The sequence below is a fragment of the Schistocerca piceifrons genome, chromosome 1, assembly GCF_021461385.2.
Source record: "Schistocerca piceifrons isolate TAMUIC-IGC-003096 chromosome 1, iqSchPice1.1, whole genome shotgun sequence".
Taxonomy (NCBI): Eukaryota; Metazoa; Arthropoda; class Insecta; order Orthoptera; family Acrididae; genus Schistocerca; species Schistocerca piceifrons.
This window is the reverse complement of record NC_060138.1, coordinates 1,109,614,643-1,109,642,016: the sequence shown is the minus strand read 5'-3', so window position 1 is coordinate 1,109,642,016 and position 27,374 is coordinate 1,109,614,643. Positions and strand designations below refer to the sequence as shown.

The window sequence follows — 27,374 nt, the reverse complement described above, 5'->3', positions numbered from 1 at the left end:
TGTTATACCATTTTCTGCTGCTGTTGATATTACCCGATACTCATCTGACCAGAAATCCTTGTCTTCCTTCCACTTCACTTCACTGACCCCTACTGTATCTAGATTGAGCCTTTGCATTTCCCTTTTCAGAATTTCTAGTTTCCCTACCACGTTCAAGCTTCTGACATTCCACGCCCCGACTCGTAGAACGTTATCCTTTCGTTGATTATTCAATCTTTTTCTCATGGTAACCTCCCCCTTGGCAGTCCCCTCCCAGAGATCCAAATGGGGGACTATTCCAGAATCTTTTGCCAATGGAGAGATCATCATGACACTTCTTCAATTACAGGCCACGTGTCCTGTGGATACACGTTACGTGTCTTTAATGCAGTGGTTTTCATTGCCTTCTGCATCCTCATGTCGTTGATCATTGCTGATTCTTCCGCCTTTAGGGGCAATTTCCCACCCCTAGGACAAGAAAGTGCCCTGAACCTCTATCCGATCCTCCGCTCTCTTTGACAAGGCCGTTGGCAGAATGAGGCTGACTTCTTATGCCGGAAGTCTTCGGCCGCCAATGCTGATTATTTATCAAAATTTAGGCAGTGGCGTGGATCGAACCCGGGACCGAAGACGTTTTTGATTATGAATCAAAGACGCTACCCCTAGACCACGGGTCTCCACCTGGTGCTTAAGTGATGACTGTTGAAGCATTACATCTTCAGGATCCTGTCAATGACGTAACCTATGCACTGTGGGACAGAGGAGAGTTGGTGAAGCAGACAGTAGGACGAGATAAGTTTGTTACAGAAGTTAAGCATTGGGTCGTGAAAGGAATAGCTCATCATCATTTTTGGGGGATTCAAAGACAGATCATAGCAGAAGTAAAATCATCCACATCCCAGAATACCTATATATTAAGTCTTCATTTCAACTTTGCTGAGAATTGGTCTGTTGCTCAGAACGAAATTCAAAGTTACCACTGGCACACATCACAGGTATCAATATTCACGTGTTGCTCACTTCCTTGGAACATCACACTGTTTTGCTATTGTCAGTGACGATCTCATTCATGACAGTGCACATGATGCTACGCTGTCAGCGTGATAATTGATGACATAGTGCGGCGGCGCGGTTCTTTCCGTCCCTTTACGACGGACCTGCACCTACCTGTGAACATTGTCTCAACAGATCATCAGAAGGGAAGCCGAGTGAAACCTACTGTACTTCGACGTGAACCGGGCTGCAATTAAAGTCACTAATCTACGTTTCGGGAGAAACACGAAATGAAAGTTCGGAAATTTTGTCCTCAATTAATATAGTCTGAAACTTAGGTGAACAAGTATCACTGCCAAGCCTGTGCTAGTCTTAACACAGTCACACACAATCCCTTCCACTCACGTTAGCAAGTTTATGGTGTTGCATTTCCCGAAAACGTAATACGTACAAAAATACTGATTGTTTTGGATTGATAATGCTCGCCAAATATGAAGTCTGTCGGTACCAAAAGCAGTCACAGTTTTTAGCCACCGACCAGCTCAATACGCCACGCGGAATATGTGTCTTTTCTCGTTACAAAATTCACTTCAAAATTCCGAAATTTCTACACACACATCGGAATAATTATGCCGTCACTTTCCAACACTTTTGATGTATGAAACACTGGTAGATCCGGCAACTTATCATTTCCACCGTAACTACACTCCTGGAAATGGAAAAAAGAACACATTGACACCGGTGTGTCAGACCCACCATACTTGCTCCGGACACTGCGAGAGGGCTGTACAAGCAATGATCACACGCACGGCACAGCGGACACACCAGGAACCGCGGTGTTGGCCGTCGAATGGCGCTAGCTGCGCAGCATTTGTGCACCGCCGCCGTCAGTGTCAGCCAGTTTGCCGTGGCATACGGAGCTCCATCGCAGTCTTTAACACTGGTAGCATGCCGCGACAGCGTGGACGTGAACCGTATGTGCAGTTGACGGACTTTGAGCGAGGGCGTATAGTGGGCATGCGGGAGGCCGGGTGGACGTACCGCCGAATTGCTCAACACGTGGGGCGTGAGGTCTCCACAGTACATCGATGTTGTCGCCAGTGGTCGGCGGAAGGTGCACGTGCCCGTCGACCTGGGACCGGACCGCAGCGACGCACGGATGCACGCCAAGACCGTAGGATCCTACGCAGTGCCGTAGGGGACCGCACCGCCACTTCCCAGCAAATTAGGGACACTGTTGCTCCTGGTGTATCGGCGAGGACCATTCGCAACCGTCTCCATGAAGCTGGGCTACGGTCCCGCACACCGTTAGGCCGTCTTCCGCTCACGCCCCAACATCGTGCAGCCCGCCTCCAGTGGTGTCGCGACAGGCGTGAATGGAGGGACGAATGGAGACGTGTCGTCTTCAGCGATGAGAGTCGCTTCTGCCTTGGTGCCAATGATGGTCGTATGCGTGTTTGGCGCCGTGCAGGTGAGCGCCACAATCAGGACTGCATACGACCGAGGCACACAGGGCCAACACCCGGCATCATGGTGTGGGGAGCGATCTCCTACACTGGCCGTACACCACTGGTGATCGTCGAGGGGACACTGAATAGTGCACGGTACATCCAAACCGTCATCGAACCCATCATTCTACCATTCCTAGACCGGCAAGGGAACTTGCTGTTCCAACAGGACAATGCACGTCCGCATGTATCCCGTGCCACCCAACGTGCTCTAGAAGGTGTAAGTCAACTACCCTGGCCAGCAAGATCTCCGGATCTGTCCCCCATTGAGCATGTTTGGGACCGGATGAAGCGTCGTCTCACGCGGTCTGCACGTCCAGCACGAACGATGGTCCAACTGAGGCGCCAGGTGGAAATGGCATGGCAAGCCGTTTCACAGGGCTACATCCAGCATCTCTACGATCGTCTCCATGGGAGAATAGCAGCCTGCATTGCTGCGAAAGGTGGATATACACTGTACTAGTGCCGACATTGTGCATGCTCTGTTGCCTGTGTCTATGTGCCTGTGGTTCTGTCAGTGTGATCATGTGATGTATCTGACCCCAGGAATGTGTCAATGAAGTTTCCCCTTCCTGGGACAATGAATTCACGGTGTTCTTATTTCAATTTCCAGGAGTGTACTACTGCACACGTCCGATCTCTTTCATGGCTAGGCTTCCACTCTTCTCTAGAATACTCTAGGTCTTCTCTATCAGCAGAGAAAGGCGCGCGAAGAATACTGCTTTATCATTGGTCAACAGCCAATAGCAAAACAAACACTCTCCCGCGTCAGTCCGCACTTTTCATGCATAACCCATCGCAAAATAGTAAACCTCACGACTGCACTTTTTACCGACGTAATTATGTAATATGCTGAAGTTTTGCTTATGCATAAAGTTATTTACTGTTGTTATTTATACCTGAATTAACTTTCCTTTCACCATAAACTTACTTTAAAAATCTATTCTACAAAAATCCCCTTTGTCCATATCCATACTTCTTCGAAATGTTCCCACACTATATCCTACTACATAACTTGTTAAACAATTATCTTCATATAAACCTTAAACCACACTCACACATCATTCATACTGCTAAAACACATTTATAACATTTTACATACACAAAAAGAAATAGTAACACTTTATGAAAATACTAGAACAGTTTATGAAAATCATTCTATTACTTTAGTGCACTCTAGTGGGAGCAATCGAAACTAAAATCACAGTCCCCCTATCTAATATTGTCCTCTGTCGGCTGATACATAAACTACGTGCGCGTCTAGTCTCGCGTCACCATCTGTCACTATCCAACTCTGAGACACATCTCCAACTTAACCGCCTCCAAGGCAGGATCGTTATACGGCGCTACGCCTCAATAGCATTTAGAGGCCATGAATTTCTTAAATATGTGTATGTGACTGATGGTGCAGCAAGACCGCTTTCAGCTTTAAGAGCTTGGTCAACACTGTAGTACAGGAATTAAGACAACAAAATGGATAATTTCAGTAACAGGTGTTGGAAAAAGTGCATGTGATGTGATGGGGTGAACATCTTGCAACAAGATTTAATCTCCAGCATGAGGCTGTTGATGCTATAAGAGATGCTGCTTGATTCGTACACCCCGTGTCAACATTGAATTCGACGTTGTTTTCGTCAGTGATGAGTCTCACATTAATTTTTTGCATTCGTAAATAAGTAGCCAGACAACTTCATCATCGACCCCTACGTTCACAAAGTGTAACTGTTTGGTGTGCACAATCGCGAGCTGAAATAATTGGTCCACGGTTATTTGAAGAAAACGAACGGGCAGCTTCGGTGACTTCTGATAGTTATGTCCACAAGATTCAGGAGTTTTTCCTGCCAACACTCAACGAAACACGCGTGGAAGATGCATGGTTCCAGCCGGACTGTGTCATGGGACATACAGCATGTGCATCAATGACTGTTTTGCGATACCTCTTCCCGGGACATCTCATTTCCTTGTGGAGGAATCTCCACTCGCCACCATGATCGCCAGATTTAGCCCCCTACGACTGGCTATTTAAAATAATTTGTTTACAACGATCGCCCTAGGACCCTAGCCTCCTGGAGAACAACATTCCTGAAGCTGGCGCCAACTTATCCGTCGATATGCTGGGAAGAGTTGAACGAAACTTCCTATGATAGTTCAGTTAAAGCAGAGAATTGGCAATAATGGAAACCTTCTGCCTCATATCTTCTTGAGAACTCTGTAAATACAAAAGCTGGATGTTGTCCTTGGTGCTGTTCAAATAATTAAATACGCATCTGCGTTACTTTTATTTGAATGTATTTCTAAAAAGATCAAGTTGCTTTGCTCTACAATGTACAAACACTGAATGACAATCAATTGGTTGCAGAATTTCCAAACCTTCGCGAGTGATGCAAGCGCTGCCGAACCCTGGCGTCTCGAAAGACGACGAGGAGTACTTCATGCGCAATACTAAGCGTGGTTTGGCTCTCGTCTTCAACCATTATGAGTTCGAAGTCCGTGAGTACAAAGACGGCGAGTTGTACAGGCCGCCGAGAAGAGAAGGAACCAGCCGAGACAGAGACGAAGTCTTGAAGACTTTTAGCAAACTCGGCTTCAAAGTCATACCTCTCGACGATAAGCGTTGCAAGGAAATAATGGAAATACTGGCAAAAGGTAAGTAAACATCTTCAGAAACATCTTAAATATTTGTTGTTGTTGATGTTGTTGTGGTCTTAGTCCGCAGCTCGTGGTCGTGCGGTAGCGTTCTCGCTTCCCACGCCGGGTTCCCGTGTTCGATTCCCGGCGGGGTCAGGGATTTTCTCTGCCTCGTGATGGCTGGGTGTTGTGTGCTGTCCTTAGGTTAGTTAGGTTTATGTAGTTCTAAGTTTTAGGGGACTGATGACCATAGATGTTAAGTCCCATAGTGCTCAGAGCCATTTCAACCATTTTGTTGTGGTCTTCAGTCCTGAGACTGGTTTGATGCAGCTCTCCATGCTACTCTAACTTGTGCAAGCTTCTTCATCTCCCAGTACCTACTGCAACCTACATCCTTCTGAATCTCCTTGGTGTATTCATCTCTTGGTCTCCCTCTACGATTTTTACCCTCCACGCTGCCCTCCAATGCTAAATTGGTGATCCCTTGATGCCTCAGAATATGTCCTACCAACCGGTCCCTTCTTTTTGTCAAGTTGTGCCACAAACTTCTCCTCTCCCCAATCCTATTCAATACCTCCTCATTAGTTACGTGATCTACCCATCTAATCTTCAGCATTCTTCTGTAGCACCACATTTCGAAAGCTTCTATTCTCTTCCTTTCCAAACTATTTATCGTCCATGCTTCACTTCCATACATGGCTACACTCCATACAAATACTTTCAGAAACGACTTCCTGACACTTAAATCTATACTCGATATTAACAAATTTCTCTTCTTTAGAAACGCTTTCCTTGCCATTGCCAGCCTACATTTTATATCCTCTCTACTTCTACCATCATCAATCGTTTTGCTCCCCAAATAGCAAAACTCCTTTACTACTTTAAGTGTCTCATTTCCTAATCTAATACCCTCAGCATCTCCCGACTTAATTTGACTACATTTCGTTATCCTCGTTTTGCTTTTGTTGATGTTCACCTTATACCCTCCTTTCAAGACGCTATCCATTCCATTCAACTGCTCTTCCAAGCCCTTTGCTGTCTCTGACAGAATTACAATGTCATTGGCGAACCTCAAGGTTTTTATTTCTTCTCCATGGATTTTAATATCTACTCCGAATTTTTCTTTTGTTTCCTTCAATTCTTGCTCAATATACAGATTGAATAACATCGGGGAGAGGCTACAACCCTGTCTCACTCCCTTCCCAACCACTGCTTCCCTTTCATGCCCCTCAACTCTTATAACTGCCATTTGGTGTCTGTACAAATTGTAAATAGCCTTTCGTTCCCTGTATTTTACCCGTGCCACCTTCAGAATCTGAAAGAGAGTATTCCAGTCAACATTGTCAAAAGCTTTCTCTAAGTCTACAAATGCTAGAAACGTAGGTTTGCCTTTCCTTAATCTAGCTTCCAAGATAAGTCGTAGGGTCAGTATTCCCTCACGTGTTCCAATATTTCTACGGAATCCAAACTGATCTTCCCCGAGGTCGGCTTCTACTAGTTTTTCCATTAGTCTGTAAAGAATTCGCGTTAGTATTTTGCAGCCGTGACTTATTAAACTGATAGTTCGGTAATTTTCACATCTGTCAACAGCTGCTTTCTTTGGGATTGGAATGATTATATTCTTCTTGAAGTCTGAGGGTATTTCGCCTGTCTTATACATCTTGCTCACCAGACGGTAGAGTTTTGTCAGGACTGGCTCTCCCAAGGCCGTCAGTAGTTCTAATGGAATGTTGTCTACTCCTGGGGCCTTGTTTCGACTCATGTCTTTCAGTGCTCTGTCAAACTCTTCACGCAGTATCGTATCTCCCATTTCATCTTCGTCTACATCGTCTTCCATTTCCATAATATTGTCCTTAAATACATCGTCCTGGTATAGACCCTCTATATACTCCTTTCACCTTTCTGCTTTCCCTCCTTTGCTTAGAACTGGCTTTCCATCTGAGCTCTTGATATTCATACAAGTGGTTCTCTTTTCTCCAAAGGTCTCTTTAATTTTCCTGTAGGCAGTATCTATCTTACCCCTAGTGAGATAAGCCTCTACATCCTTACATTTGTCCTCTAGCCACTCCTGTTTAGCCATTTTGCACTTCCTGTCGACCTCCTTTTTGAGACGTTAAATATTTAAAAATAAACATTTACGTATCTTTTCGAATATTGGGTTGACAGTGATAACTTTAAAAGTGACCGTAATAGTTTCAAGACAAATGTTGATTTCTTTTATGTTGGAAATGAAGAACTTCACCTTCGCCGGCAGAGTAAGAGCGTTAAATGGCATCGTTAGTGAAACGAATACATAAAAAAGGAGAGATAGATAGTGTAGATAATTGTGAACTAAAATCCTTGAATCCAGTGTTTTCGAAAGATTTTGAGACACGAAATACACTCCTGGAAATGGAAAAAAGAACACATTGACACCGGTGTGTCAGACCCACCATACTTGCTCCGGACACTGCGAGAGGGCTGTACAAGCAATGATCACACGCACGGCACAGCGGACACACCAGGAACCGCGGTGTTGGCCGTCGAATGGCGCTAGCTGCGCAGCATTTGTGCACCGCCGCCGTCAGTGTCAGCCAGTTTGCCGTGGCACACGGAGCTCCATCGCAGTCTTTAACACTGGTAGCATGCCGCGACAGCGTGGACGTGAACCGTATGTGCAGTTGACGGACTTTGAGCGAGGGCGTATAGTGGGCATGCGGGAGGCCGGGTGGACGTACCGCCTAATTGCTCAACACGTGGGGCGTGAGGTCTCCACAGTACATCGATGTTGTCGCCAGTGGTCGGCGGAAGGTGCACGTGCCCGTCGACCTGGGACCGGACCGCAGCGACGCACGGTTGCACGCCAAGACCGTAGGATCCTACGCAGTGCCGTAGGGGACCGCACCACCACTTCCCAGCAAATTAGGGACACTGTTGCTCCTGGGGTATCGGCGAGGACCATTCGCAACCGTCTCCATGAAGCTGGGCTACGGTCCCGCACACCGTTAGGCCGTCTTCCGCTCACGCCCCAACATCGTGCAGCCCGCCTCCAGTGGTGTCGCGACAGGCGTGAATGGAGGGACGAATGGAGACGTGTCGTCTTCAGCGATGAGAGTCGCTTCTGCCTTGGTGCCAATGATGGTCGTATGCGTGTTTGGCGCAGTGCAGGTGAGCGCCACAATCAGGACTGCATACGACCGAGGCACACAGGGCCAACACCCGGCATCATGGTGTGGGGAGCGATCTCCTACACTGGCCGTACACCACTGGTGATCGTCGAGGGGACACTGAATAGTGCACGGTACATCCAAACCGTGATCGAACCCATCGTTCTACCATTCCTAGACCGGCAAGGGAACTTGCTGTTCCAACAGGACAATGCACGTCCGCATGTATCCCGTGCCACCCAACGTGCTCTAGAAGGTGTAAGTCAACTACCCTGGCCAACAAGATCTCCGATTCTGTCCCCCATTGAGCATGTTTGGGACTGGATGAAGCGTCGTCTCACGCGGTCTGCACGTCCAGCACGAACGCTGGTCCAACTGAGGCGCCAGGTGGAAATGGCATGGCAAGCCGTTCCACAGGACTACATCCAGCATCTCTACGATCGTCTCCATGGGAGAATAGCAGCCTGCATTGCTGCGAAAGGTGGATATACACTGTACTAGTGCCGACATTGTGCATGCTCTGTTGCCTGTGTCTATGTGCCTGTGGTTCTGTCAGTGTGATCATGTGATGTATCTGACCCCAGGAATGTGTCAATGAAGTTTCCCCTTCCTGGGACAATGAATTCACGGTGTTCTTATTTCAATTTCCAGGAGTGTATAAGGGACGAATGCCACATCTCAGGACACGTAATTTATTGGCAGACTGGAAGTTTACCTTCGAGGAAGTAGCATTCACAGGAAAAGAAATTTGTTGTTTTGAATGCGAGGCATTACTAGGGCAGCACAGGAGGATAGAAGTTATTGTCTTTGATTTAACAAAGGCCTTTGTAGTGAAACAATTTTGCATAAATTGGAATATCATAGGATAACGGAAAAACGTTGGCAAGAGCTCAGATCTTGGAAGAAGATAGCAGAAAGTTCTCCTCCAGTTTAACAAACAGGGAATAAGTTTGAATATGTAAAGTGGAAAGTTGCCACAGGTTCTGTTACAGTCCGTTTTCTTAAAATAATTGTATCAATGATCTACTACTGAACCTGAGAGATGGTTCGAAACACTTTCCCTTTGCAGATGACACAATTGTTAGATGGGGAACAATATGTAAAAGATCTAAGATGCTCACACTACGCTTGTCCGCCCTCTTCTGGAGTGCTGCTGTGCGGTGTGGGATCCGCATCAGATGTGATTGACTGAGGACATCGAGAAACCTAAAGAAGAGCAGGTCATTTTGTATTACCACGAAATAGGGGAGAGAATGCTACGGATATGAAACACGAATTGGAATGGTTGTCATTAAAGCAAAGGCGTTTTTCGCTGAGGTAGGAACTTCTGACGAAATTTCAATAACCACCTATCTCCTCAATGTGTGAAAATATTTTGTTGGTGCCCACCTACGTAGGAAGAAATGATCATCATAATAAAATAAGAGAAATCAGAGGTCGCACGGAAAGATTTAACTATTCGTTTTTCTCGCGCACTGTTCTAGAATAGAACGGCAGAGAAGTAGCTTAATGGTGGTTCGATTAACCTCCTGCCAGACACTTAACTGTGAATTGCAGAGCAATCGTGTGGATGTAGGTGTAGAGCCATCTAACAGGTTAGTCAATAACATTAGCAGGTGGCTTCCAGAGAGTAAAGTAACGTCGAACTGCAACAAAAAGCAATGCTCTTCACTCTTGTAAGAGCTGAAATGTGTTGTCCCATGGTGGTCACACAGTAAAGTCTTGTATTTTAAATATTTGTGACTAAGGTTAGATGAAGAGCTTTCTTGTATCACGTGAAAGAGTTTGTGCTACATCTGAATACCGGTACTGCTATTTTCATGGTACGAATAATCTCCACCGTCTCTGGAGGCTTCTTTACTTTGCTTACATTCACTCCATTATCTGTTACCATATTCTTACCCCAGAAGAAGGCTTTCCGACAAATCTGCAGCGTCAGTTAGCGAGAATCATGTGGGCTAAGCCTACCACGAAGTGCCCTCTTTCCTCTCCACTTTCTGCTTTCAAAATAAAAATTCTATTGCCACACCTGTGATCAGGATCATTACGCCACAAAACACTCATCGTTCATCGTCCTACTTTACCCTCACCGTATTCGTCCAGTAATAAAACAGAAACCTAGCTCTTTACGCTAACAAGACGAGTAAACGATATTCCAAGTAAAAAATTCAAAATAACAAAGTCTAACTGTCTCCAAGTAATGAATAACTCATTCATCAGTCAGTAATGACTTCCTACTATGTTACCAAAATGTTAACTTACACCAATAGTGCTTTACTCCTATGCGTGTTCCAAGGATGCAATAGTCCACCAGCCTTAATATTTCAAGTAACAACAATTCATGCTAAGAAATAAACTTCCTTCTAACGTATCACACAAAAGTTTCAGACACAATCCAAAGCAGCACTTAAGTTCCAAAGAAGCATTTCTGGGTTCCACAACGGCGTTTTTACAGACACAAAAAATGAAAAACTTTATTCCATCAAGAGTTTCTTTGTAAAACACAAGCAAAGCAAGAAGTACTATACTAAGAACATAAACCAAATCCCATGACATCGTCCAAAATAATCCTTAACTTATAACAAAAGAAATCTACCCATACCTTATACTCTGCAAACTAACATCCAAAAAAGAAAACAAGAAACCCCTTCATCACTGGTACAAAATTCTCATATCTCTATTACTTTGGTATATGACACAACAGATACACACAATAAAACACCAAAAAACTCGATACACTTGTGGCGCTGCCACTTACGGTAGCATGCATCTAGCTTATGTTAGTGCGGCATGCCTTTCCTTTTTCTTTGATGTGCAACTACACGTATATGTGCATAAAAATCATACAGCTTGATGAACTGCACATGTACACACAATTAAAGCGCACCACCTGACGTAAAGAACGGAACACAACATACATATTAAAAAAAACGAAAACAAAAAGAACGGTGGTAATGTATCTGGATCTGATGAACCCCAGAAGGGCATATTCTTCCAGCTTCTATGACCATTTCTGTGTCGAAAGCTCCTGTTTAATGTTCACCGGCTAGGTCATCACAATTACCTGACATGCGTTTTGATTCCGGGTAATAAATTTCTTAATTTTTCCTTTTACAGTGTATGAGCTTGTCAGGATAACCCACTGACCTATACAGTACTATGGTGGTTTGCATTGTGGTTTCCCAACCATTCCTGACCTTCAAGGATTCTGATATTGGCTTTTTTTCCTCTTACGATATCTTCCGGAAAATTTGCACTGACTCACCATTTTTCACAACCTTAGGTTTACCTTAAATGGCGGTGGCATGTTCCTACTATATATTACTTTGGTGAGAGCTCTGTACCTTCACGAGACTTAGAATTATATGCTGTGACAGCTTATGACACTAAAATATCCCAGTCACTATGATGACTATTCACATGGTGACTTAACATTTTCCCTATCATTTGATGTACACTTTCTGCTCTACCATTTGGCTGCGGATGTAATGGCGATGTCCTCAACTTACAAACTGCAACAAATTGCACAACTGCTTCCTTAATTACGATGTTAAATTGGTGCTCTGATTCATAATGAACTTCTCTGTAACACCGAACTTTAATAGCCAGTTGTTCACTATTGCCTGTGCTACCATGTCAGCTTACTGATTCAGGCCAGCAGCAATTCTCACATAGCGCCAAGCGCCAAATGTTATCTAGTATCGTCAGAAGATAGCAGTTCCCCCCTGGTGTCTGGTCAGAAGGTCCTGAACTCTCCATCCTAATCATTATAAAACGTTTACTCACCTCTAGTGGCAGGTAACTTTCGCACTGGAATATGTTGCTGGCTTAACTCTGTCCACTGTCCACATGGCACGCAGTTTCTTAGCACAATTGTTCACACATTTTCTATGTGTGCATCACCAGTGATATTGAGCTACTCTTCACTCCTTGGTCCTTTGGTCCTTTGCCTCCGTCCCCCTGACTGGATAATATGTGGTCATGTTCCTGTTTTAGTACTTCTTCACGCAACGGAATTGTAACCACAACACATGGTCCAAGCTTTTACATCCTGCGTAATACACCATCATGTATAATGATCTGCAGCTGCATTCCAAATAGTTTGCAATCTCCATCTGCAGCTTGCGCTCTGTGACTCTGCAATGTTACGACGAACTGTCCATAATACACCAGTCTCCCTATTGAGGCTGCCTGCATTACAGGGATTTTTACCAGGTTTACAAACAACTTCTAAATTCACTTAGTTTCTGTGCTAAGTTTGTGAGCCTACTAGATGGATCCTTTAATACAAACACTCATTTCAACATCGTGAGATCTTAAACTTTTTTATACAAACTGCAGCAGAAGTATGTGGCACCATATATGAGGCTCAGCATGCCCTTTACTTTTGGAAAATTGTTCTTCTCAGCTTTGTCTAATTGTTGCCTTGATTAGGTTATGGAATGTTCATCCCCTTCTACCTCTTTCCTTAAAATAGAGTCTAGTGTGTGATTTTTAGTGTCCCATCATAATATGGAATCATATTTTTAGTTCAGAAATACCATTACCAGCCTAGTAGTCAGCAATTTCTTCGGCTTTTCTAATGAAGCATCGCATTTTGATGTCCAGTTTAACTTTACATCTTTTGTCAATAAGAACACGAGAGGTCTGCTAAACTTGGGAGAAATTTCCTCTTACATTTCGCTAACTTCAAAAACCAATGCAAGTCCTCTCCTCCCTGCACTGCTGGAAATTCGGGAAGGTGTTCATCCTTCTAGAATCCGTCCACATCCTCTCATGAATAATTCGGTGTCCTAAAAATGGGGAAATCCAGGATAGAATAATGACAGTATTATGAAAAGGATAAATTGCTACTCGCTTTATAGTGGAGAGGCTGAGTTGCAGACACACACATCAAAAAGACCGCTAAACAAGTAAGTTTTCGGCCGAAAGGCCTTGTTTTGAAATAGACAAAATACGCACACAAACACGCACACACACACACAAACACGCACACATACACACACACACACACACACACACACACACACACACACACACACACACACACACACACACAACTCACAATCACACACACATACACACATGACCACTGTCTCTGGCCACGGAGGTGTTTGTGTGAATGTGTGTGTGTGTATGTGTGTGTGTGTGTGTTTTGTGTGTGTGTGTTTGTGTGTTTGTGTTCGTTGTCTACTTCAGCAGAAGAAGGCCGTTTGGCCGAAAGCTTGCTTGTTTAGTGGTTTTTGTTGTGCCTGTTTGCGACTCAACATCTCCACTCTATGGTGAGTAGCAATTTATCCTTTTCATAATACTACATGTGCTAAGTAATTTACTTCCTGTAGTGCAAACTAACACTTTTCTATGCTAAGGTTTATGTTTGCTGAGCATATTCCCTTTAACACCAACGTACACGCCCCTCTGTATCTCTAGCAATCACAAGGATCTCGTCCAGATAAACGATACATTACTTTAAATTTAATCCACTCCACACTCCATCCATGAAACGCTGAAATGTGGCTAGTGCGTACTTCATGTTAAACAGCATATGCCGACACTGGTAATGACCTCAAGGTTCAATGCTGTTTTCAGCTAATGATATCCACTCCTTAGATTTATAGTGAAAATATACCTACAATGCCACAAATTGTCCAGTATTTCTGTTATATTCAGGATTGGGTATATGTCTGTAATTGAATGACTATTGAGGCATCTATAGTCACAGGTAAACCTCTACACTTTCGTTTCATTCACTCTCTTTTCTCTTTTGGTACTACCACTACAGGATCACCTCATGGACTGTAGTTTCCTCAATGTTGCCATTACACAGTTGCTGGTTAATAGGCTCCATCATTATGTGATGCGGCGCAGACTACACCAGTGATTCACACCAGCTGGTATTCCGTGTTGCGTCACTGTAGTTGGTACTCTTTTCGTTACCTTTAAATGTTTCACCTTCTCACATAATGCAGTTACGCCGATGGTTATCTTATAGGTAGGCTTCAAATTCATCCTGTCTAGATCATCTTCATCTAGAACATCTAAACCGGTGACCAACAATGCTTTAGGTAACTCTGTGTCTTCATTCACGAAATCATCAATGCTGAAGTGCACTATCTGCTTACTGTACAAGTAAAATGTTTTTGTGTTTTATCCAGTTCATTATTTTCGAACAGTGGTTCAACTACAATAGCACATTTACTGGTAGATCTGTTACTACTTTCATCTGTAGTAGGTTCCCTGTACCTTGTGGTATGCTATCATATGAACTGATCACTAATGCTTTTGCACGTAGTTCTATCGGTTCATTATACTGGAAAGATGAGACTTGAAGCAGAATGTCACTGACAACACTTTCCCCAGACAGAACTATGTTTCATAGAGAGTAGTTTTAGCGTGGTGCTTATACAGAAAACCCAACGAAGGATTTGCTGTAACTGTCATCTGCATTATATATAACCTCCACATTCTTCCAAAATGGCTTTGCTCTCCCTGAAAACTTAATACTGCCAATCCCACCGAATGCACGTCATTACCCTCTATTCTACATAATCTATGCTGTGAAGGGTTTAATAACCTCTTTCCTATGGGGTGCAAACTTAATACAGACATGTACACCACTGTGTATGATAGGCATTTGTGCTTCCCTTCCATCCAATACTCTGCTAACATTCACTGAGAGTGCTGCCTAGTGGACCTGGGCCTTCCATTCTCATTTAATGGTTGGCTATTTCTGTTTAATAGCGTTCTGTTATCCTCCATATTTTTCTACAGTCTTGTTCTTAATGTCCAACTTTCCCATATTTTCTACATTGTGGATAAAGACAATCTCATTGTATCCAGAATGAGATTTTCATTCTGCAGCGGAGTGTGCGCTGATATGAAGAGATACTGGCAGAAGTAAAGCTGTGAGTACCGGGCGTGAGTTGTGCTTCGGTAGCTCAGATGGTAGAGCACTTGCCCGCGAAAGGCAAAGGTCCCGAGTTCGAGTCTCGATCGGTCACACAGTTTTAATCTGCCAGGAAGTTTCAATGTCATTGTATGTGGCCCGATACTCTACAATGGTAGCATTTGAGGTCAACGGAAAAAAATGATTGATTAGCCATCTGTTTCTTTTAAATCCGTTGCTGTGCCAGTGGCTCCACCTAATTCTTTCAGAGATTCTGTTCTTACCTTCCTTGACACAATGGGTGGCAATGCATCTAATACCCTGTGCGCTGCTTCTTGTAGAAGGATCTTTTTTGTGTTGTAACTCTCCTTTAACTCACAGGGACGGCCGTTGTAGCCGAGCGGTTCTATGCGCTTCAGTCTGACCGCTACGGTCGCAGGTTCGAATCCTGCCTCGGGCATGGATGCGTGTGATGTCCTTAGGTTAGTTAGGTTTAAGTAGTTCCAAGTCCTAGGGGACTGGTGACCTCAGATGTTAAGTCCCATAGTGCTCAGATCCATCTTACAGGTATTAATACTGAGTCTTCTTATTCTCTCAGTAAAACTGTTGATAGATTCGCCCGGCTTCTGTGCCATACCATTTAACTGATTACACTGGTGCGTAAAACTATTCTTTCTTCTATGCTGCTGTAATGAATGTCCCTTAGAACATGAAACGTCTGAGCGTTTCTCAGTTCCTCGTGGTACAACACATAAGTTTACACATCCCCTCTTAAACATAGTTTGGCCCTTCATAACAATTGTTCATCAGCCCAAGAACAGTAGCTTTGCGACTGTCAACAGATTTTCACTAATACTAACGCATCGTCTCCTATCCTGTCCAGCAAAGGATTAACTAGGCTAACAGCACTATCATCTAGTATGGGCACCGATAAGCTGGACGGAAACCCTCCTCCTACAAACATCCAACTGCAGATATGTTTCATCTGCTCTCATTTGAACTACTTGGTATAGTCATGACTATACTTCAACAGGTTCCTGACTGGTAACCACCTGTGCCTTTGATTTATACATACTGTATCTAAACCACTGATACAACCACAATAGGACAAACACAGGGACTCTTAACCTTAGCACTACTGTAACAATTCTTGACATGCCCTGATTTTTGCACCTGTACACTCGTCACACTCCTGGCGTAATGCCCATACCTTCTGCACTTGAAGCGCATTACAGGTGATGACTGAGTACAGGGGGCACTAACACAAGTAAATTACATTTCGTACATGGAACAGGGCGCATGTCTGCGTAAGTCTCGTGCATTTCCTCTGAACTGTCCAAGACAATGCCCTCAGTAATTCTTATAATTTACTGTAAACCCAGTCCTCCAATCCAATCTAACCAACATCGCACAATATTTGAAGATAGAACAGCCACTGACCCCACTGCTCCATTGATGTTGTATGCTGGCCCAAGACGTAGCTCAGTTTCACTGGTCGCTTCTGACAGCAGTTATTACATGTCAGGATGGTCCAGGTATGTTGTTGTTGTGGTCTTCAGTCCTGAGACTGGTTTGATGCAGCTCTCCATGCTACTCTATCCTATGCAAGCTTCTTCATCTTCCAGTACCTACTGCAGCCTACATATTTCTGAATCTGCTTAATGTATTGATCTCTCGGCCTCCCTCTACGATTTTTACCCTCCACGCTGCCCTCCAATGCTAAATTTGTGATCCCTTGATGCTTGAGAACATGTCCTACCAACCGGTCCCTTCTTTTTGTCAAGTAGTGCCACAAACTCCTCTTCTCCCCAATTCCATTCAATACCTCCTCATTAGTTACGTGATCTACCCATCTAATCTTCAGCATTCTTCTGTAGCACCACATTTCGAAAGCTTTTATTCTCTTCCTTTCCAAACTATTTATCGTCCATGTTTCACTTCCATACATGGCTACACTCCATACAAATACTTTCAGAAACGATTTCCTGACACTTAAATCTATACTCGATGTTAACAAATTTCTCTTCTTCAGAAACGCTTTCCTTGCTATTGCAAGTCTACATTTTATATCCTCTCTACTTCGACCATCATCAGTTATTTTGCTCTCCAAATAGCAAAATTCCTTTACTACTTTAAGTGTCTGATTTCCTAATCTAATTCCCTCAGCATCACCCGACTTAATTCAACTACATTTCATTATTCTCGTTTTGCTTTTGTTGATGTTCATCTTATACCCGCCTTTCAAGACACTATCCATTCCGTTCAACTGCTCTTCCAAGTCCTTTGCTGTCGCTGACAGAATTACAATGTCATCGGCGAACCTCAAAGTTTTTATTTCTTCTCCATGGATTTTAATACCTACTCCGAAATTTTCTTTTGTTTCCCTTACTGCTTGCTCAATATACAGATTGAATAGCATCGGGAAGAGGCTACAACCGTGTCTCACTCCCTTCCCAACCACTGCTTCCCTTTCATGTCCCTCGACTCTTATAACTACCATCTGGTTTCTGTAAAAATTGTAAATAGCCTTTCGCTCCCTGTATTTTACCCCTGCCACCTTCAGAATATTCCGGCATATTGGCCGTATTTCGTCAACGTGGTGTCTCAGGAACGTTGACAGCAGGTATGAAGAACCTGTTCCTCATCCATCATGGTATCATAATTGCAGTGGTAACGACAACATCTCACATTCAGTATAATTCAAACAGCGGCTGAAGACAGCTCCTCAGAGGCATGCGGCGTCCCTGGGTGATGCTGGCCCAAAAAAAGCACGCATCAGCATCGGGTGGCAAACGCCGCAAGGACGCCACGCTGATAACGCGGCCACTTTTCTATGGATAATGCGGAAGGTCCACAAAGAGCACCGTTGAGTTGTACGCTAAAAGGTATGCCAACAGATGGGGTCGAGCAATGTGCAAACAGTTATTATTAGAAGGACACTGATACTCCATGCAGAAGGTAAAAAGCAAACCCCCAGTAGGACGAATGGACGAAATAGATTTTCTTGCAGCTGTTTCTCATGACTCACATGTTAGTTCCAGAGAATCTGCGAGTGACTCTGGAATAAGTCAGCCTACGATTGTTCACACTTTGTGTGGAAACAACTTCCAGCCACATCATGAGCCACTTCACCAGCAGAAAACCAGCGGAACTGCAGAATACACATGGAATTCTCCCGTTCGGTTCTGTTGCAACACCAGGACAGTAGCTTCTTTCTTCAAAGAATTCTCTTCTACATCTACATCCATACTCCGCAAGCCATCTGACGGTGTGTGGTGGAGGGTAACTTGAGTACCTCTATCGGTTCTCCCTTCTATTCCAGTCTCGTATTGTTCGTTGAAAGAAGGATTGTCGGTTTGCCTCCGAGTGGGCTCTAATCTCTCTGATTTTATCCTCACGGTCTCTTTGCGAGATATACGTAGGAATTAACTGCTTCAAGTTGTTGACCTGCTATATTGTAGGTAAATGATAAGAGATATTTCTTTCTATGTCTTCGCACCACATTACACTTGTCTACAGTGAGATTCAATTGCCATTCCCTGCACCATGCGTCAAGTTGTTGCAGATCCTCTTGCATTTCAGTACAATTTTCCAGTGTTACAACCTCTCGATATACCACAGCATCATCCGCAAAAAGCCTCAATGAACTTCCGATGTTTTCCACAAGGTCATTTATATATATTGTGAATAGCAACGGTCCTACGACACTGCTCTGCGGCACACCTGAAATCACTCTTACTTCGGAAGACTTCTCTCCATTGAGAAAGAAATGCTGCTTTCTGTTATCTAGGAACTCTTCAATCCAATCACACCACTGCTCTGATAGTCCACACGCTCTTACTTTGTTCATTAAACTACAGTGGGGAACTGTATCGAACGCCTTGCGGAAGTCAAGAAACACGGCATCTGCCGGGACATGAAAGGGAAGCAGCAGTTGGGGACGGAGTGATACAGGGTTGTAGCCTCTCCCCGATGTTATTCAATCTGTATATTGAGCAAGCAGTAAAGGAAACAAAAGAAAAATTCGGAGTAGGTATTAAAATCCACGGAGAAGGACAGCAAAGGACTTGGAAGAGCAGTTGAATGGAATGGAAAGTGTCTTGAAAGGAGGATATAAGCTGAACATCAACAAAAGCAAAACGACTATAATGGAATGTAGTCGAATTAAGTCGGGTGATGCTGAGGGAATTAGATTAGGAAATGAGACACTTAAAGTAGTGAAGGAGTTTTGCTATTTGGGGAGCAAAATAACTGATGATGGTCGAAGTAGAGGGGATATAAAATGTAGACTGTCAATGGCAAGAAAAGCGTTTCTGAAGAAGAGAAATTTGTTAACAACGAGTATAGATTTAAGTGTCAGGAAGTCGTTTCAGAAAATATTTGTATGGAGTGTAGCCATATATGGAAGTGAAACATGGACGATAAATAATTTGGACAAGAAGACAATAGAAGTTTTCAAAATGTGGTGCTACAGAAGAATGCTGAAGATTATATGGATAGATCACATAACTAATGAGAAGGTATTGAATAGAACTGGGGAGAAGAGGAATTTGTGGCACAACTTGACAAGAAGAAGGGACCGGTTGGTAGGACATGTTATGAGGCATCAAGGGATCACAAATTTAGCATTGGAGAGCAGTGTGGAGGGTAAAAATCATAGAGGGAGACCAAGAGATGAATACACTAAGCAGATTCAGAAGGAAGTAGGTTGCAGTAAGTACTGGGAGATGAAGAAGCTTGCACAGGATAGAGTAGCATGGAGAGCTGCATCAAACCAGTCTCAGTACTGAAGACCACAACAACAACAACCTGGGAGCCCGTGTCTATGGCCCTCTGAGTCTCGTGGACGAATAGCGCGAGCTGGGTTTCACACGATCGTCTTTTTCGAAACCCATGCTGATTCGTACAGAGTAGATTTCTAGTCTCCAGAAAAGTCATTATACTCGAACATAATACGTGTTCCAAAATTCTACAACTGTCGACGTTAGACATATAGGTCTATGGTTCTGCACATCTGTTCCACGTCCCTTCTTGAAAACGGGGATGACCAATGGCCTTTTCCAATCTTTTGGAACGCTACGCTGTTCTAGAGACCTTCGATCCACCGCTGCAAGAAGAGGGGCAAGTTCCTTGGCGTGCTCTGTGTAAAATCGAACTAGTATGCCATCAGGTCCAGCGGCCTTTCCTCTTTTGAGCAATTTTAATTGTTTCTCTATCCCTCTGTCATCTATTTCTATATCTACCATTTTGTCTTCTGTGCGACAATCTGGAGAAGGAACTACAGTGCAGTCTTCCTCTGTGAAACTGCTTTGGAAAAAGACATGTAGTATTTCGGCCTTTAGGCAGTCATCCTCTGTTTCAGCACCATTTTGGTCACAGAGTGTCTGCACATTTTGTTTTGATCCATCTACAGCTTTGAGATAAGACCAACATTTCTTATACCACTCTCCAACAGCGTGCTGCAAATACTAACTCCTATGTCTTTGCGTGCGAGCTAGGATTTTCCTTATTTTATTACGATGATCATTTCTCCTATTGTAGGTCGGCATCGACGAAATATTTTCCCATTCGGAAGAGAATGTTGACGATTGAAATTTCGTGAGAAGTTCCCTGCCGCAAATAGAAACGCCTTTGTTGTTATGCTGTCCGCCCTGTATCATGTCAGTGACACTCTCTCACCTACTTCTCGATAATACAAAACGTGCTGCCCTTCTTTGAACTTTCTCGATGCACTCCGTTAATCTTACCTGTTAAGTATCCCACACCACGCAGTAATACTCGTAAAGCGGACGGACAAGCGTAGTGTAGGCAGTCTATTTAGAAGATCTGTTGCATCTTCTAAGTGTTATACCAATAAAACGCAGTCCAGTCTATTTAGAAGATCTGTTGCGTCTTCTAAGTGTTCTACCAATAAAACGCAGTCCTTCGTTCACCTTGCCGGCAGCATTTATCTAAACTAGTCGTCAGATTTTGGGAAGTGGAACGCCGTCAAACGTGTCGTTTAGAACTACGGTACCAGCGACAGAAAATACAGGGTGTCCAAAAAGTCTTTCCCTGATTACATTAACTGATAACTCAAGCTAGAAGTAAGACACAAATATGAAACTGGTGTCTAATTGTTTACAAACTATCAAAGGCTTTTTCACACATCAGTAAACTTCCCCGTGAGCACCCTTGGTAACACGTAGCACATTTAGGCGATATTCAATTTCCGTCCACACATTAGCCAAGATCACAGGAGGGATCGATTCAATGACTGTGGATATCCGTTGCCGCAGGGTTTCATCATCGGGTACACGTGTTCGGTAGACCTTGTCTTTGACATAACCCCATAAAAAGAAGTCTAATCGGATTATGTCAGGAGAACGTGGAGGCCAAACCGTTGACGCATCACGACCAATCCATCGCCCAGGAAAGGTCATATCGAGATAGGCACGGACGTCCAAACCCCAATGAAGCGGTGCACCGTTTTGCTGAAGCAAGACATCGGGGTGATACTGAAGCAGCTGAGGAACAGCATACTGTTGCAACATATCCAGATACACTGCAGATGTGATGCTAGCCTCAGCGAAGAAGAATGGCCCGACAATTCGATCGTGTAATAGCATGCACCAAACATTCACCTTTGGACTGCCTCTGGTGCACTCCATGACATCGCCAGGGGGTTGCGAACCCCAAATGCGCACATTATGGCGATTCACTACTCCACTGACAAAAAAGGTCGCTTCGTCGGAAAAGGCAATTCGTCTGAGATAACGAACATCGTCCTCAATACGTGATAGCATTTCGACCGCAAAGTCATATCGACGTGTACTGTCATTGGGCAACAAGGCCTGAACGATTTGCACTTTGTATGCACGAAACAATAAACGTTTGTGTAAAACGTCATGGAGAGAGCTTTTTGGCATCTGTAATTCACGTGAGGCCCTGCGCACCGATTTCTTCGGACTTCGCAGAAAAAACTGCCTTACAGCTTCCACTCTGTCTGCTGAGGTTCTTGGTCGACCAGACCTCGGAAGGTCAGCAACCGATCCTGTGTTCTTGAACTTCTCATACCAAGCTTTAATGCTCTTGACATCAGGTGGATTCCTTCCAAATGTTGTCTGGAAGTCGCTCTGCACTGTGGTTGGTGATCTTGTCTCATGGTACCACAGGACACACTGTGCCTTCTCCTGATTGGTTAACATGGCTTCTTGGGCACTGCACCTCATCCACTACTTACGTACTGCGAACCTAAAACAGAACAAAAACTTTGATAGTTATAAACAATTCGACACAAGTTTCATATTTGTTTCTTACTTCTAGCCTGAGTTATCAATTTATGTAATCAGGGAAAGTCTTTTCGGACACCCTGAAGTATACTCCTGTTTGAAAACGAGAAATTGTAATTAATACATTTATGGAATGGCATTGTACGTCATTTAGAGAGGACTCTTAGTCGTTTGAAAACATTATTACGGTATCTTCAGGAACACACAGGTGAAGAGCTTAGCTGCATAGCCTTGTATACCAACCGCAAATAAAAATAGAGTAAGCCATTGTGTGAGGCACCGGTTGTGACAGTGTGGACGTTACGTGGTTGCAGTGGCTCAACAGGACCACAGCGAGCACGACTGCCTGGCGGTGATCGTGCTGACGCACGGCGAGCGCGGCGGCAGGCTGGATGCGAAGGACTGGGAGTACGACGCCAGGACGCTGTGGGAGCCCTTCATAGCCACCAGCTGTCCCACTCTCGCTGGCAAGCCCAAGCTCTTCTTCATTCAGGTAGGCTGGCCCGTCAGCTCCGTTTACTTCCATTATTTATGTCATACTACAAACAATATTTTCAGTAAATAATGTACACTGATAAGCCAGGAACGTTATGGCCACCGACCTACTATCGATATAAACCCGTCCAGGCGATGGCAGCGCCACCTAGCGAGGAATTACTGTTAATCAGACACACGCACGGCGCATTTACACAACTGACCATTAAAATTGCTACACCACGAAGATGACGTGCAACAGACGAGAAATTTAAGCGACAGGAAGAAGATGCTGTGATATACAAACGATTAGCTTTGCAGAGCATTCACACAAGGTTGGCGACAGTGGCGACGCCTACAACGTGCTGACATGAGGAAACTTTCCAACCGAGTTCTCATACACAAACAGCAGTTGACCGGCGCTGCCTGGTGAAACGTTGTCGTGATGCCTCGTGTAAGGAGGAGGAATGCGTACCATCAGGTTTCCGGCTTCCATAAAGATCGGATTGTAGCCCATTGCGATTGCGGTTTATCGTATCGTGACATTGCTGTTCGCTGGATCCCAACGGCCTCGTATCACTAGCAGTCGAGATGACAGGCATCTTATCTTCATGGCTGTAACGGATCGTGCAGCCACGTCTCGATCCCAGAGTCAACAGATGAGGACGTTTGCAAGACAACAAACATCTGCACGAACAGTTCGGACGAACCTGGGTGCACGAACGGCAAAACGTCATTTTTTTCGGATGAATCCAGGTTCTGTTTACAGCATCATGATGGTCGCATCCGTGTTTGGCGACATCGCGGTGAACGCACATTGGAAGCGTGCATTCGTCATCGCCATTCTGGCGCATCACCTGGCGTGATGGTATTGGGTGCCATTGGTTACACGTCTCGGTCACCTCTTGTTCGCATTGACGGCACTTTGAACAGGGGACGTTACATTTCAGATGTGTTACGACCCGTGGCTCTACCCTTCATTCGATCCCTGCGAAACCCTACATTTCAGCAGGATAATGCACGACCGTATGTTTCAGGTCCTGTACGAGCCTTTGTGGATACAGAAAATGTTCGACTGCTGCCCTGGCCAGCACTTTCTCCAGATCTCTCACCAATTGAAAACGTCTGAACAATGGTGGTCGAGCAACTGGCTTGTCCCAATACACCAGGCACTATTCTTGATGAACTGTGGTATCGTGTTGAAGCTGCATGGGCAGCTGTACCTGTACACGCCGTCCAAGCTCTGTTTGACTCACTGCTCAGGCGTATCAAGGCCGTTATTACGGCCAGAGGTGGTTGTACTGGGTACTGATTTCTCAGGATCTATGCACCCAAATTGCGTGAAAATGTAATCACGTGTCAGTTCTAGTATAATATATTTGTTCAATGAATACCCATTTATCATCTGCATTTCTTCTTGGTGTAGCAATTTTAATGGCCAGTAGTGTAGTATCAGTGAGCATGCTGCCCGTGTGCAGAAATGGGGAAGGCAGGCCTTCTATCTTAGTTTGATAGAGGGCAGATCATGATGGCGCGGAGGCTTGGCACGACCATTTTGAAAACGGCACGACTTTTCGGGTGTTCGAGGAGTGCTGTGCTGAGTGTCTTCCACACGTGGCCAAACTAGGGTGCAACCACATCCAAGCGTCGTCGGGTTGGGCGGCCACCCCTCATTACAGATGTCGGACGTCGTAGGCTGGACAGACTGGTAAAACAGGACAGGAGGCGAACTACGGCGTAACTGACATCAGACTTTAATGCTGGATGGAGTACAAGTGTGTCTGAAAACGCTGCTAACGATGGGCGCCCATTGCCGACAACTCATGCATGTGCCAATGTTGACACCTCAACATCGGCAACTACGACTAAAATAGGCACGTGACATCAGCACTGGCCATTGGCGCAGTGGCAGAGCGTTGCGTGGTCAGATGAATCCAGATACTGAACCGTAATTTTACTTTCAAAATCTTTTCTTAAAGAATTACTTTATTTACTGGCGATTCATCATGAACAGTGACACATTTAATCACACTAGGTGAGCGTGGAAGTAGTTACCATTAAGCAACTGATGGAAAATGCACCTTTAACAGATGTGAATTTATTCCTAAAAGCTTTTCAAGACAAATTTAAAGTTATAAGCAGAAAAGCACACTTGAAATATCAAGTCACAATTTAACAAATGTGAATTTTATTCCTAAAGGCCTTTTCAAAACAAACTTAAAATTATAAGCAGAAAAGCACACTCGAAATATCAAGTCACAATTTAACAAATGTGAATTTTATTGCTAAAAGCATTTTCGAAACAGGTTTTAAATAATAAGCAGAAAAGCACACTCGAAATATCAAGTCACAATTTAACGAATGTGAATTTTTATTCCTAAAGGACTTTTCAAAGCGGACTTAAAATTATAAGCAGAAAAGCACCCTCGAAATATCAAGTTACAGTTTAATTTTGAGGCAAGAACAATATTAACAATAGGAGCCTTTGGGCTGAGAAACTTGCCTGCTCTCTCTCAACACGGCCGTAGTCATGACAGCTCACAACAACCTCTGAAAGAGTACACTGGTGCAAATCTGCAACACACCAGATTACTTTAAACAATAATTTTAACAACTCATACAAACATGTAAACTATGCATCCCGTAAGAGGAATGGAAATGGTACAACCCTCGAATTATTTGCCACCAAAAGTGCAATTTTTTAAAATTTTTTTAGGGCTATTACGGTGGAAGGGTGGCAAGCTTATAATCTAAAATGACTATTTAAATAAAACGCATAAAATGCAGACTTACATAAAATGTACAACATGCTCTACATTACGCATATACCACCTCGCAAGATGATAAACAAGATAGAAACATATTTCAAGAATTCGGCCTTTAAGCAATAATATCGATGACACCGAATCTGACAAACATGACAGAGGCAGTTATTAACGTACGGCAGACCGACAGACAGACACTAACTGCCTAACAAATGCCGACGAGAGGCAAACAAGCAAGCTGGGGACGAGAGACTGACCAAGAACACAAGTAGAATTTTACAAGTAAATGAAACAATATATCCGCAATCAGTTAACTTCTAATAAACGGCGATGTATAGCGAAGACCTGGCGCAGCACCCTCAAACATTCTCCCGAACCGTCCGCTGCCAGCCGCTTCAACGGACGCAGGAAGGTGTGCCGATCTCCTGTCTCACGGCGTTGCAACTCGTACCGGCCAGACTGATGTCGTAGGCTAGCCACTGTCGCTCTCGTGCCGGCCGCGAAACCCCTACGGCTCGATATACGGCGCGGCCACTGGACTCACGTGGCGACCTCACATGCGCTGACGCTCCAGGCGGACAAGTCATCTCGTGTCTCTGTACGCGACCGACCAATCGATGGATCCAACCGCCAATGCCCATTGCCTGAGCAAACTCGTGTAGACTGGCGACCTAACACATGCTAGCACACCGGACGACAGATAGACACTGACTGGGCCACACTGACCCGGCTGACCAACTGCCCAGACTTGCCCCCCTCCTAGTGCCAGATTTAAAGTTTGATCCAGATGACAACATACTAGAACTCCAAACGACAGACAGACACTAACTGCCACACACTGAGCCGGATGACCAACTGACCAGACTCGTCAAGACTGAGAGACTGCCCCTCTACCGAGTTTTTTTTTTTTTGTTTCTTTGTTGTGATTTCATTCCCCTGCTCCATATGGGCAGGGGAGGGCTGTCAGCGGCACAATTCGCTTCTCTTCAGCCGAGTGACATGACAACTTAAAATAAGAATAAAATGTTACATACATAAGGCGATAAAAAAGGGGAACTTAAAACAGACTAATAGGGGAAAATGGAGGTAAAAAAGACTGACATGGAGATGGTCATGGAGGACAGTTAAAAAAGTCACCAGAAAGTTAAGAAACATAGGTGACGACTCTTAAAACACATAGAAGACACTGAATGGACATGCACAGGTTAAAAGTCGGCCACAGTATTAAAAACACACCAGAACAACAAACTTAAAACCCACTTGGAGCACACACAACGAAGAATATAAAACTGCCAGGTGGAACCTGCCAAGGGAAAGGTCAGAGAGGATGAAAAAGGAGGGGAGAGCTAGGGGCAGCAGGATGAAGAGTGGAAGGGCATCAGTGGGTACACGAAGAGGCAGGAGACATGTGGGGCGGGAGATGAAGAGGGAAGACAGGGCAGGAGGGAGTGCAGAGACACTGAAAGGGGGCACAAGAGTGGTGGGGTGAGTAGGAGGGGGAAGCCGCTCACGAGGAGGGAGGGGGCCTCTACCGAGCTCATAGCGCCCCTTAAATGCACGTGAACAGGCAACTTTTCCCTTTTCCCACCAGAGGCACACACCAAAGCTGCGATTGCCACAGCGGTGCCACGCCCGAAACGGAAGGCGACTGCTTCACACTACGCACTGCGGCGCGCTCTTCAAAACAGCAAATTTTACTACGGCTCATATACCTTCTTCATGAA

The 27,374-nt window shown here is 44.5% G+C and overlaps 1 protein-coding gene across 3 annotated transcripts in view; it reads left to right on the top strand.

Moving 5' to 3' along the window:
* The window catches only part of LOC124798990 (caspase-1-like), a 135,000-nt gene that overhangs the window by 83,475 nt on the left and 24,151 nt on the right, over positions 1–27,374 (top strand). For all 3 annotated transcript variants that reach the window (XM_047262544.1, XM_047262537.1, XM_047262529.1), the window contains 2 exons: positions 4,840–5,126; positions 22,726–22,904. In XM_047262544.1, the coding sequence (XP_047118500.1) occupies positions 4,862–5,126; positions 22,726–22,904 (444 nt within the window). In that variant the 5' untranslated portion in view covers positions 4,840–4,861. The remainder of the gene's footprint in view (positions 1–4,839; positions 5,127–22,725; positions 22,905–27,374) is intronic.